Source organism: Oenanthe melanoleuca, chromosome Z (genome assembly GCF_029582105.1).
Source record: "Oenanthe melanoleuca isolate GR-GAL-2019-014 chromosome Z, OMel1.0, whole genome shotgun sequence".
Classification (NCBI taxonomy): Eukaryota; Metazoa; Chordata; class Aves; order Passeriformes; family Muscicapidae; genus Oenanthe; species Oenanthe melanoleuca.
In genome coordinates, this window is record NC_079362.1 from 37974525 (window position 1) to 37988556 (window position 14032).

The window sequence follows — 14032 nt, forward strand, 5'->3', positions numbered from 1 at the left end:
TCTGCTCATCAGCCTTACCATATTTCCACCCATTTTGCAGTGACAACACACAGACATACAGTGTTAGAAAATTTGAGGAACTCTGTTCCTGAAAAATGCCAAGTGATAAAGTCAAGACTGATCCTTGAGAAAATCCACAAATAACCTTCTTCATGATCAACACCACCTCTTTCCAAATAAACATATTTTTGCCTCTGCTTAACAAGTCTTTTGTTCATTTTTACAATTGTGGCATCAAAGTCCATTCTGTTAGAGTTGAACATTCATTTTTTAGCTCAACCATCTTCTCAAAAGATAGAAACCAAATGAGTTGGGAACAACTTGCTTTTCCTATATAAAATTTTTATTTCAACCTGATTTCCATTTAGCACCACATATCTAATGACTCCTTCCTCTAAATAAATGTTTAAAATTTTTTACAACCCACAATGTAGATAAGGATAGAGTTAGGCTATATGAGCTGTTAGAATGATAATTCAGATTACAGAGTGAGATCTGCTAGGCTAACTTTGTCAGAAAGAGAGCACAAATATGTTGACCATAAAAAACAACCACGAAAACTAAAGAGTATCAAATCCTGTGTCTTGACTGAAGGAGCACAAACTGGTAGGAGGATGAATCCCAAAACAGCCCTCAAATACCATGGATATTGTCATTTGGAGGAAGGGGAATAAAAAGAGTGGTAAGATAGTATGTAGGACTTTCACAACTCTGAAATCTGCATCTTAGGGCTTATTTATTTCTCCTTAGTGCAGAAGTTCTCCACCATCTTTGGTGCTGCCCAGTCAACATCAGGCTTAATGAGCATGTAATACAGCCATTGAGGCAGCTTTAGGTGGGGAGTGAGGAGGTGGCATCCCTTCCATGACTGCACAAATGTAGAGCAGGATTTGACTCCCACATATACATTCAGATAATATCCAAGCACAACTTCTGAATTAGTAGTAATAGTAAAATTATTGCTGTACAATAACACTTTTAACTATGTTTAATGTCACTGAATTTTCATTTTATAAAATATGTAAATTATGGAATTAAAGAGCTAACATCTCTGTGTTTTCTATGGAGAGGCAGTAAAAACCAAAATTACATCCATGGCCTCCTTGAAAGTTTCTCAATTGAGATTTTTTCTTTAGATGGGAAATCCAGTGTCCAGTTGTTGCATTTATTCACAGTTAAAATTTTTAATTAATTTTTAAAAATCTGAATTGGTAATTAAATTCTTTAATTTCTTGTAAGCAATGCAGCATTCTAATAATTTTAGTACAAATTCACCTTTATCACAAGCCTACATTAGTGGTCCTAACAAGGTGTCAGAGACAAAATTCAGATGAAGCTGCAGATTGCCTTTATTATCTAAGGATCCCATTCAATGCAAATGCAGATCCACTTGTGCAAACTGGAGTAAAATGCTAGACAACTTTTTACATTAATCTGCAAGCGTAGAATCATTGAATTATGGAATGGCTTGGGTTGGAAGGGATATTAAATATCATCTAGTTTCAGCCCCACTGCCATAGGCAAGGTCACCTTTCACTAGACCAGGGTTCTCAAAGCTCCATCCAACCTGGTGGTGAACATTTCCAGGGATGGGTTACCACAGCTTATCTGGGCAACCTGATCACCCTCAGAGGGAAGAATACCTAATATCTAAACCTACCCTCTTTAAGTTTATGGGCATTACCCTTTGTCCTGTTACTACAAGACCTTGTTAGAAGTTCCTAACCAGCTTTTTAATAGGCCTCCTTAGGTACTGAAGGGCCACTGGAAGGTCTCCCCAGAGCTTCTTTCCTACAGGCTGAAGAAGCCCAACCTGTCAGCAGAGGAGAGGCACTCCATCCCTCTAATCACATTTGTCCGATATCACACCAGCAGTTCCACATCCTTCCTGTGCAGGGACCCCAGGGCTGTATGCAGGGTTCCAGCTGGGGTCTCACAGAGCAGAGCAGAGGGGCAGAATCCCCTCCCTCCCCTGCTGCCCACGCTGCTCTGGATGCAGCCCAGGACACGTTTGGTTTCTGTGCTGGGAGTGCCCATGGCTGGGTCATGTCCAGCCTCTCACCCACCAGCACCCCCAAGTCCTTCTCACAGGAGTCTCAGTCCATCTGTCCATCCCCCAGTCTGTGCTGATATGAGAGTGTGCTCAACCCAAGCACAGCACCTTGTACTTGGTCTTGTTAAACCCCATGAGATTCACATGAGCCCAGCTCCTGAGGTTGTCCAGGTTCCTCTGGATGACAGACAAGTCAACCTATCCTTCAAACAGGTCAACGACACCACTTAGCCAGGTATTATCTGAGAATTTGCTGAGTGTGCACTCAAACCTGCTGGCCAAATCATTGATGAAGACACTTAATAGCACTGCATGCTATTCCCATGCAGTCTCCTGAGGCCCACCACTTCTCACAAACAGCCATCCAGACACTGAGTTCTTGCCCTGTACACCCTGGATGAGACCACCTAGCCAATTCTTCATCCTTTGAACAGTGCACATATCACATCAATGCCTCTGCACTTTAGGGAGAAGGATGTGGTGGCAGACCATGTCAAAGACCTTACAAAGACCAGACAGATGAGAGGCCTTCTCCTGTCGGTGGATAAAGTCACTCCACTGTAGAAGGCCAACAAGTTGATCAGGAGGGACTTTTCCTTACTGAGGCCATGTTGCTTTCTCAAACCACGCCCCTGATCTCTGTGAGCCTTAGCATAGCTTTCAGGAAGACCTATTTCATTATTTTCCCAGGGACAGAGATGATGCTGACAGGTCAGCAGATCCCAAGGTTCTCCTTTCTACCTTCTTCTAAAATGGGTAAAAAGTTTCCCATCCTTCAGTCACCTGGGACTTTACCTGACCACAATGACTTTTCAAATGTCACAGAATGACTTAGTGGCTACATCAGGCAGTACCCTCAAGCCTCTGGGATGAATCTCATCAGTTCCCAAAGATACACCCATACTCAGATTCCTCAGGTGGTCATGAACCTTTGCTTGCAACACAAGTGATTTAACTCCCCCGGTCCCTGCCTGCAGTGCCATCCACTCAGGAAGCGTGAGAAGAGGGGGTGCCATTGAAAACTGAGAAAAAAATATCCTCATGAATACTTGCAACACCAGTGTTTAATACTGCCTCTTCAAAGGGGGGATATAAACAAAATATTGCTCCGTTTCTTACAAGACTGAGCTGTTGGACAAATAACACTGAATAAATGACAAAGGTAATAGATGAGTCTGCAGTTCCTCAGAACAGGCATGTAAGACAAGAATATGTATTTTCTTCTTGGAAACACACAAAACACACTGGGAATCTTATTAATAGGAAAAGCTATTTTAGATATCAAGAATTACTAATTATTTTTCCCTCTGAGTCCTAGAAAATTGGATTAATGATATGCACAAAGGAAATTTTATACTGTACAGTAGAAAAGAGACAAAAATTCTCTGTGATTTTTTAATGAAGTATGTCTCAAAAGCAGTTATTTTGAATCCTAAATATTTGGAAAATCAAAAACAGGAGAGGACAGAGCAAAATATTTTACTAAGAGATCTTTGAGAAGTATAATGGATAATTTGTGGGACAAAAAATTCCCAATATAACCTTACAGTTCCATGCCAGCACAAAGGCTTTGGGAACATATGAAACTTCAGCTCACTACTTCCAAAGTAATTATGAGAATATATTGTTGGATAGTTTCAGTTATAGCAATTACTAATGCACAAGGACTACTTTATATAGAGCAACTACACTGCAGCCACATAGCCAAAGTCAGAGCTGTAATCTTGCTCAGAAAAGAAAATCCCCTGGCTACACCCCGTTCATGACTCTCTCTGTTATACCAAGACAAACCATTTTAAGAGAGACACTTCCATTCTGCAGGTTTGGTTTTTTTTCGTTTTTTTCTTTTTCGTTTAAGATTCTCATTAAAATATTTTCTATTACACAGAAACTATCAAACCAAATATATTCTTAGCTGTCTTCTGTTACAAATTTGTTCTTGTTCACGTACATCTGTGACTATAAAAGTGTGATTTGAAGTATCTGATAATGGATTCAACTCTTCTCTCCAATTCAGAGTGGAGCATTATCTTCTAAATCTGGTAAAACAGGAATATGAACTTCAATATTCCAGAAGTCCAGAAGCTTCTACTGCAGCAATAATTTTTTTTTCATTGAAAATATTCTTATCACCTCATGCTGTCTCATACCTTTACCTCTTGTGAGAATCAAAAGTTGTCATAATATGGCTCACCAGGTTATCCTCTGCTAGATGATTTGTTGATCTAAACTTGACTTCAATTCTGTCTGAAGATTAAAGATTCAACAAGATGCATGTCACTGCCAGCATCAACTATCTGTCATTGCTCTCAAGTACATTTTAGCTGTGATATTTACCTAGTTATTGCTGCTTTGTAAGCAGAAGACAAAATGATGAATACCTTAGCACTTAACCTTTCCAGACACCTTACCTTCTGATTTAACACTCAGTTCTCACTCTTTGCTTAGATAGAGCTCCCAAATCAAGTCCACATTGATAATTTTCCTTATGAAAATTTAGTTGATATAAGCATACTTCAAATATGAAAGGTTTCATTTAGAAGCAGTATTCAAAAACTTCAAAATATCCAAGACCTTTACAAAATATTGTCTTACGAAAATAATTAACATTTCCAATACACAATTATATCCATCTCAGTATTCATATGTAGTAAATGAAATAAAAGTAGAGCTATTTGCAAGCACACCCCCTTACATGTAAACAAGAGAGCATTACACAAATTAAGACAAACCTCCTCTAATCTTAGCCATAACAAAAAGTGCAGTTCCACTGCCTCATTAATAGGTGGCTTATCAACATACAACACTCAGTATGACTGAAAAACATCAGGAAGTTTTGGCAAAAGAATGCTGAACAGTTCAGGTACACAGCCTTGGAGTGATTTTATGTATTACTTCTTTTTAGACTACATCAGTGATTATGCATCAGTTTCTGGATAGGCTAGAAATACTACTATGATGTAGAATTATATATAAATTACATCTACATATTATTTATGTATATTATATATATTATGTATAAGTAGTATCAATGGCTTAGCGAATTTGTTAATTTTATTATGCAGTGACTAATGTTCAAATCTATGTTTCAAAGAGGACTGTTTAGATTTAATGAATCTTGAAAAACAAAATTTCTGAACAAAATTTCCTGGGTAAGAGGAGGATGGTGAGTGATATAACACCGTGTCTGAGGGAAGCCCTACAACAAAGTATTTTCTAACATTCTCTGGCCCTCCCAGGCAAACATTTACACAAAAAAAAAACAGCAACAAAAACACTGAAAGAAAGAAATCATGGATATAAGCTAGTGGAATAAACATATTGGAGGGAAAGTGAATAAATGGGAATAACATAAAAGCTACTGATGAGCAGAAATCCCATCATTTTAATGCAGTTGAAAGAACAGTGATGCTACTAGAAACAATGAGACATTCTTCCTTGTTTCCCAAAAAAAGGTTTGGTACAGGCTCTACATTACCCTCTACTAGAACAACCTACTTGTCCTCCAGTGGTGTTCCCCAGGGCTCAGTGTTGAGGCCACCCTTGTTTAGAGTCTTTGATCAGGGTGTGGATCAGGATGTGGAGATCGAGAGTCCCCTAAGTCACTTTGCCAACAGCACTGAGCTGGGTGGGAGGACTCATCTAGTAGAGGGTGGGAAAGATGTTCAGAGTCATCTGGACCAGCTGGATCAATGGGCTGAGGGCAATTGTCTGAGGTTCAATGACACAAAGAGTCAGCTCCTGTCCTTGGGTCACAATAGCCCCATACAGCACTACAGGCTTGGGGGAAAGGAAAGCTGCCAGGCAGAAATGGGTCTGGGGGTGCTGGATGAAAGCCAGTCAAACATGGTCCAGCATTGTGCACAGGGCCAAAGACATCCTGGAGTGTATCAAAAATAGTGTGGCCAGCAGGACCAGGGAAGTTATTGTCCTACTGTACTCAGCATTGGTGAGACCACACCTCAAATCCTGTGTTCAGCCCTGGTTTTGTCCAGGACAGGACTAAATTTTGCAGCAGCCAGAAGGGGGCATTGCTAATACCCAGAGGTTATTCTATACTGCCTCAGCATTTTTCAGGGCTGGGAGAAAGGTTGCCTTCTGGTCAAGTAAGTGTGGCTGGGTATCACTGCTTTGCTCTGTAACTGATGTTTTAGCTGTTTCCAGTAAATTGTTCTTATCTCAACCCATAATCTATACCTTCTGTGCCTCAAGTTTTCCTCTCCACACCACTGAAAGGGGAAGGGAGAGGGAGAGAGAAATGAGAGAGTGCCACATGGTATGGAGTGCATCAGTGGGGACATTAAATTGGGGAATACTAATCCACAGCTGCAGAGTGTCCAGAGAAGGGCAAAAGAGCTGAAGAAGGGTCTGGAGCACAGATTTTATGAGGAGTATCTGAGGGAGTTGGTGCTGTTCCTGGAGAAAAGGAAGGGGACCTTATCACTCTTTACAACTGCCTGAAAAGAAGGGTGTAACAAGGTGAGAGTCAGTCTCTTCTCCCATGAGAAAAGTGGGGAAGTGAAAGAAGAGAGGAAATTGCCTCAGGTTGCACAAGGGGTCATCTAGATTGGATACTGGTGAAAAAATTCTTCACTAAAAGGTTGGCCAGGCATTGGTACAGGCCAGTCAGATAACAGGTTAAATTAGCATCTTTGAAAATGCTAAAAAAATGTGTGCATGTGTCATTTACAGACATGGTACAGAGATGAACACAGTGGGGATAGGTTTATGATTGGCCTCAGTGATCTTAAGAGGACATTTCCAATCTTAATTCTGTGATTCTGAGATCTGTGTTTGTGCCTTTATTGTAGAAACAGATTTTAATAGCACTGGTGACATTTTTTTCTTAGGGATCATTTTCATTAACAGTGAAAGGAAGAAAAATTTTTCATCTTCTACCTGCCTCACTTGTTAAGCAACAACCTTTTAAACCCCTCTGTTTAATGGTTTAGGGTCTCCTCTGGCAGGAAGTTAGTAGCCTTTCCCCTTTCCTCCATGCTATTTCCACTTTCTTCCAAACTACATCTTATAAGATATTTGTCCATTAAACTCACTGACCTATCTGAGTTCTGCAGTCAAAGTCCTGATAAAATAGTTAGTGTTCATTTTATGTCCATTATCTCCTGCTTATGTCTTGTTTATGATCTGTTAGTGTGTTTAGATGCCAGGCTGAAACTATAAAATAAATCTTGATGTCTATGTAATTTTTTTTTTCTAAAATACAGTGCTAGTAAATAAATCAAAAGCATGTGTGTTACTTGATTAATAGAATACTAAAACAGTAGAAGGTTCTAGCTCAGATTTCTGTTTCTATTTCTCCCTCTTCCCTTAGTTAAACTTATGATATCAAGGGAGGTGGAGCTTTTAGTCTTTCATCTGAAGAAAAACTGAAGTCTTTCAGAGAGAGTCTCTTATCTCTTAGTGTACATGAGGAATGGCACACATGGGGAAAGTTTAGGACTACTATATTTAAAATCAAAGGCTGAGTTACTAGTGTACCTGGGTGTATGAGCTCAGCACCGGAGACACAATCTGCCCAGGTACTTCAGCTTTCAAATATGCCACAGCTATATTTTTCCTTATAAGAGCAGTAAATCCCTCTCAATACCAATACAATCTCTCAAACAAGCTTTTCTATTGTAAGATCAAAAAACATAGGACAGGCAGGCATTAAAATTATTGTTATGTAGCTTAAAATGTATTTAAGTATTTAAGCATTAATACAAAGTATTTATGCATTAAGAATTTGTTTCTCTAAAACTTATAACACCAGGTGGAGCAGCTTTAGATTAGATATTACAAAGAAATTCTTCACCATAAGGGTGTTGAGGCATTGGCACAGGTTGCCCAGAAAGCTCCATCCCTGGAGCATTCAAGGCTAGGTTCAAGAAGGGGCCCAGACCTATCTGGTCTAATGAAAGGTGTCCCTGCCCACAGCAGTGGAGTTGGAACTAGATGACTTTTAAGGTCCCTTCCAATCCAAATTTTTCTATTAATCAACTACTCTATGATATATATATTTTATAAATTAAGGTCATTACTGAACCCTTTAAAAAATTAAAATATGTATTTATTGCAGAATTCTATTTTTGGTTCCTTTTCCCCACAATCTTATGTTTCAATTCATCTTGTTCAAGGCTTAAAATTCCGTAATACTTCTGTTTTTCTTAATCTGTAAGGAATATAAAACACCTCCTGTTCTCAGAAATAACTCTCCATCTACTTGAATACAAGCAATAGCTGTCTTATAATCAGATAACAAAAATGTGCTTTTTCCCATACTATATTAATGGTTCTCAATACAATTTAGCAAATATAATTAAAGCCAGAGAGATATAAACATGTAGCGGGGACTGTTCAGTGTAAACAAGACAATTATCAGTAAATTAACAAGAATATCCATGGATATTAATTTCCCTTCAATAGCATTAAATGGTATGAGTATAAATATCTGAGTATCTTGGACCAACTCACCAATCTCTGCATGGAAGATGGTTGATTTGATTTTTTGACAATTCCAGTACTCTCAGATCTTGAAACAGTGCAATGTAGGCTGGAATGGTTTGTATCAATGTGTTGTATACATGCCATTCTTTCAGATAGATCTGTTCTTTTAGGGAATCTGGGAGTTCCTGTCAATGAAATAAGAGCAGGTAAATAGAAAGCATGAAGTTAGAATTTTGTTACCCTGTTTCCAAATAGGGAGAAAAATGCACTTTGCCTTAATTATCTTGAGGTAGAATTGTCGTTTGCCAAAGCCCTACAGAAGCTGTCTGCTTTTGAAGAGCATTGCAGCTTGTCTTCATCACATGTTCATTTTTTTTTTAACTCTTAACGCAATTATTTGCTCTAAAACAGAAATCTATCCAAAGAACTCAATCTGTTTGGTGTCTCACACATTATTTCCTTTTTCCAGATGGAGGATTTCTTTAAAATACATTTCAGTGCTTTAATTCACACATCAAGATGCAGTAAAATGCAGCACAGAACAGAAGAATGCATAAAGAATATCTACACAGGGTTTGCTAAAAAAGAAAAGAAAAAAAAACAAGATGTGATTTTGTTCTGAATACCTGCCAATGTCTCAAAACTTGTTTTCCAAGAGGAAGCATAAACCATTTCAGATACTACACACATATATCACTTGGCTTAACTTCCTAAGATGTTGCAGCAATGTTAAAAAAATTTAGAGGATTTCTAAGGAAATCCTTAGAATGAAAAAAAAAAAAAAATTAAATTTTTTAAAAATTATTTTTAAATCAGTCCATATTTGAAAGCAATTTTTTATTTAGTCATGCAGAATCCTTTGTTTTAGAAATTCCAGAAATTTTGAAATTTCCTTTAATTTCTGAGTAATTTTCAGATTATTCTATTTATCGAAAGTCTTCAATACATGAATGAAATTTAAATTTATAAAGCCTTTGATTCTTACAAAATTGCTTTAATTAATTGGTACTCAGATGTACAAGTCTTTGTTTGAATTATGTCACCAAATTCTTTGAACCTGAAGCAGACAGAAATCAATTCCAAAAGTGGAAGGTCAGATGATTTAAACTCCACTTTCTTTATGCATTGCATAATTTACCAGTCTGTCCTAGGTTTTATAACACTGTGCACTGGTAACATGTGGAATAAATAATCTGGAAGAGGTTCTACCACTAACATTGTTCTGTAAGAAGAGATGTGAAAGTATCAGCCTTTGATTCTTTTATAAATTTTAGATTTGTTTCTTTGTGTGAAGAATATGACACAGTAGGAATTACTGTTTTTATAACAAGGATATTGCCCTCTCCTTTGTTTTCTTCTAGATTTCATAGATCTCCCAAGACAATTTTAAGAATGATGCATTTGATTTTTTTTTTGTTTAATGCTGAATTCCTGGATTACTAATGGTGCTACTTAACTCTTAGTTAAATTAAAATATCTAACAGTAATTTTACTGGACTGTCGATCAGAAGCCTTTTTTTTTTTTTTTTATTGTTACTGCCTCTCATTTCAGTTCTTTTCAAATTTATGCATGCAGACATAAAAACTATATATTGTTGTTCTGCCTTGCTACCTTCCCTTCCATATTTGATGCAGATAGTGTAATTTCTTAATTCACTTTCTGGTTAGGGGTGTGTGTGTGTACTGCATTGTGATCCATCATCTCTATTTGCCAATTTATGACAATTAAAAATTAAAATGCCTCAAATGCCTCAGGGCTGGTAGTGAGAAATCTCTCCAACTTTCTGGAATTAGTTACTATTTCTCATCTTCAGTGCTGCACATTTTTCTGCAGCAAAATAAAATGAGAATAGCAAATTCAATTGGTATTGTCTTTCCTACCTGTAAAGAACGGAAAATTCAGCACACAGAGGACAGTATTTAGCTGGGTGTCATAGATATCTCTGTAGGGAAGAACTACAATTCAGAGAGAGAGATGAATAACCATATTGGATGGGAAAAGGTGTTTTATTAACAGACACTCTTTTCCACTCTATTTCTCCAAGTGCAGGTTTATTGACCTAGTGGTTTTTTGCACTTTATTGTCACAACACACAATCTCCAGCTCTCTGGTGGCAAATACAGCCCTTTCTCCTCTGAAGCCAACAGTCATGCTGTTCCCCCACACTGAAGGGGGCACTCCACAAAATTTCCTTCATACATTGGAAACAGTGCAGCACACAAGGCTCTCTACCAGATAATGATCAAATTAATTCATCATTTCAGAAAAATTAAGCCAAAATACAAAAAAGTGTGTTTATTATTAATATATAAGATTTTTTTTAATCTTTATATCTGCACATATAGAGCACAGGAAGATATACCTCTGCAGCAGCAGAAATAAATTTAGACATGACTTCAAAAGAATGGAAGTAGATTCTGTTCCTCTACCAACTACCATCTTGCTTCTCTTTCTTGTGAATATTTCTTTATATCATATGATCATATTTATACTTTGCAAATGCAAGCATGCAAATTCTTTGCTATGTGCTTTTTTGGTATTTCCCATTTTAAAATGCATTTATATTTGTATTGGAGAAACATAAACAGATGTGATATTTTGCTTCATTACAAACTAGATAGGGATGGGAACTGAAACTTCCACAAGCTTTATGTTTGCTTTACTCTGATTCTCTTGTGTTCTTTTGTAATCTTCTGCTGCCATGCTAAAGCTGGCAGCCTGCTGATAAATTGCTGCATGAAGACTGACACTTGCAGGATAGCCTGTCTTTTGCCTTTAACAGCAAAACAATACCTCAAACTTGTTTGATTTTTAGAAGAGAAAAAGTTTGAAAAGGAAATAAATAACAAACATACAACCACTGCTGATTATATTTCGAATTTGGAGAGAATTCACCTGCTAGACTTGAGCCTGAGCTAAAACTATGATCAAAGCTCTAAGAAGTTTAAATTCAGTTTCTTTTCCAGCTCTATACTTTAATCCGTCATGGGCCAAAATAAAATTTTGGACCCAAATCTCCCACTCTTTAGAAAAAATGAAACTTGTTCCAGGCACTCCCTGCTGCAGGTCCCCTGCACAGCACTGGCACTGCCCCCGTGTCCCCCCTGTTCTCCCAAAACAAATGTGTTGTCTTCCACCCAGTGTGTAAAAGGCTGACACATACACAAGCGTTCTTTGACTAATTTACAGCTCTGCACAGAAAGGGTTGGTGGGTGGCAAGCCCTAAACTGTAACAAGGCAATTCTAAAAACAAGTAGCTGATTCTGGCATCCAGACATCCCTGCCCAGCCGCTGGCTGCCAGGCTGGTGGCACCCCGGCAGCTGCAGGCAGGCTGGGCTGAGCTCAGCAGGGCCACAAGCACTGGGGCTGAGTGGGAGGGGATGGCTTAGGGCAGCTGGAGCCTCTGTGTGGACAAAGAGCAGGGTCTGCCTTATGCCAGGAGTGGCTGCTTCCAGCTGGTCCACCCTGTCCCAGCCAGCTCCATGCATCCCACCCCGCTGTTACAAGGGTGCTGGGTGTGGTCCCATTGCAGCAGCACATTTCTGGGCCCTCAGTGATGCAGGGTGCCCAGAGACCACTGTTATGTAGGGCCCTGCCCTGAGCCTGAGGTGACTTGAGGAGCACTAAGACCCGGAGTGTCAATCCCAGGAGAGCCTTTCCTCAGGAGATAGCATCTCCCCTGGATGCCTCAGTGGCAGAGGCTGCCAAAGAGGCACAGCGTGAAGGACTGGGGAGATGAGACCAACAGCTCTTCCTCCTCCTCTTCCCCTTCAGCTTTCTCCTCCTGCCTGGGAGCACAGGCAGCCATAGGCAGCGCTGCAGGCAGAGGAATGCTATGTGCCTCTCACCGCTGAAGCTCAAGAGATGGCCAAGGCAGCAGCTTCTGACTTCATCAAGCAGGGGAGAGCAGCAGAGGTGGAGAGCCAGGGAGCTGTGCACACAGCCCCTGCTGCCCACCCCCAGCTCCCTGCCAAGCCCTCTGGAAGCCCACACCCTCAGCAGGCAAGGGGCAGGGGCAGAAGAGGGGCAGTCCTGCAAGTAAGTACCAGAGACCAGGAGGAAGGTTTTGGTAGAGGAGACGGAATGCTTGAGATGCTACAACCCCCAAGAGCTGTCTCAAGTGGAGCACAATGAAAACGAAAGCTGGAGTGCTAGAAAAGAGAAGTCTCCCTTGCCCCTCACAGAACAGGAATGGTCAGAGTACTGGGGCTTTAACAATGGAGTATCCCACCTCAGTAGCCAACCTTAAGCAGTAGAGAAATGGGCTCAGCTTTGACTTTGTTTAATGAACCTCTCTGGGTGGCTGAAATGATGGATATGAGGATGACAGCACCATCCAGAGCAGCAGACAGAGAGATCCAGGAAGCTGCAATTCACCCAGGCCCTGCTGGTCATCCCCAGATCCTCCACATCAAGCCAGATGGAATCCCGTGTCTTCATGGGGAGGGCAGCAAGAAGAACTGGCAGCATGGGCATTCCTATCATCATCAGTGACCAAGGCAGAGATCTTGGCTAAGAGGGAGAAAGACTGGGAAGATAACAGAGACCAAGAGATGTCCCAGAAAGAGGACAGCACACAAAAAAAATTGGAGTACCGAGGAAGAAGGTCTTACCATGCACTGGGACGGTCAACTGCACACAGCTGGAGCACCAAATTGGGTCTGCTGAGGTGGGTCCATAACAGGCCTTCTTATGACCTGGATCTGCTGTCCTGCCCAGATGAAAACATGGATTGGGAGGAAGAATGTTTTTTCAACCTTGACGATATGTGGGATGTGAGTGAAAGAATCGCCTCCAAAGAGATCACTGGAGGAAGAGTTAGTGGTTGTGGAACAGGAAGGCATCTGAGTGTATCCTAAGCAGGTTCACACCTACGGCTGTCCCCACACAACAGGCCCCCTCTTCGGGAGGGCACTTGTGTGTGCAGGATTTTCTGGAGCCCTGCATCACAGGACAGCCAGAGCTGTAGCATCCCTCTGCCACGTCAGGTGGATCTCTGGAGATGGTAGCTGGCCCTAAGCCTGTGCAGAACCCTGTAAATCCCAGAAGACAAGGGGCTAATGTGTATGTCTCAAACAACAATAAACACATGGATGGCTGCAGATCCAGACAAGTATTGTGGTAATAAAAGACAAGAACTGTTGATAATAACTGAGGAACTTTGGTAATAACATGCCATGGGAAAGAACAGGATGTGGCTGGAGAAGACTGCCACACAGTAGGCTGTGCAGGCCCAAGTGGAGCAGCACTTTTCCGGGACAAACATGCTTGTTGTAGCTTCCAGAGAGAAGAACACAGTACCACCTAAGTGCAGGCAGAAGGCCAAGATGCAGCCTTGGACTGTAGGGAGATATCAAGGCACCCAAAACCCCCAAAGGCTTCCAACCCACTTCCAGAGACATCTGAAAGAATGGACTGTGCATGATGATAAATTTGCACAGCAAGTGAGAAACATGCCTTCAGGGCAAGAAAACCTCTCTATAAAAAGTACCTCCTGTCAAGTCCAGGAGGAATTTCTGATGTGATATTA

General features: G+C 40.3%; 1 protein-coding gene across 1 annotated transcript in view; it reads right to left on the bottom strand.

Moving 5' to 3' along the window:
• The window catches only part of LRRC2 (leucine rich repeat containing 2), an 81273-nt gene that overhangs the window by 34607 nt on the left and 32634 nt on the right, over nt 1-14032 (bottom strand). The window contains 1 exon segment of the mRNA XM_056513638.1: nt 8520-8685. Coding sequence (XP_056369613.1) covers nt 8520-8685 — 166 coding nt within the window.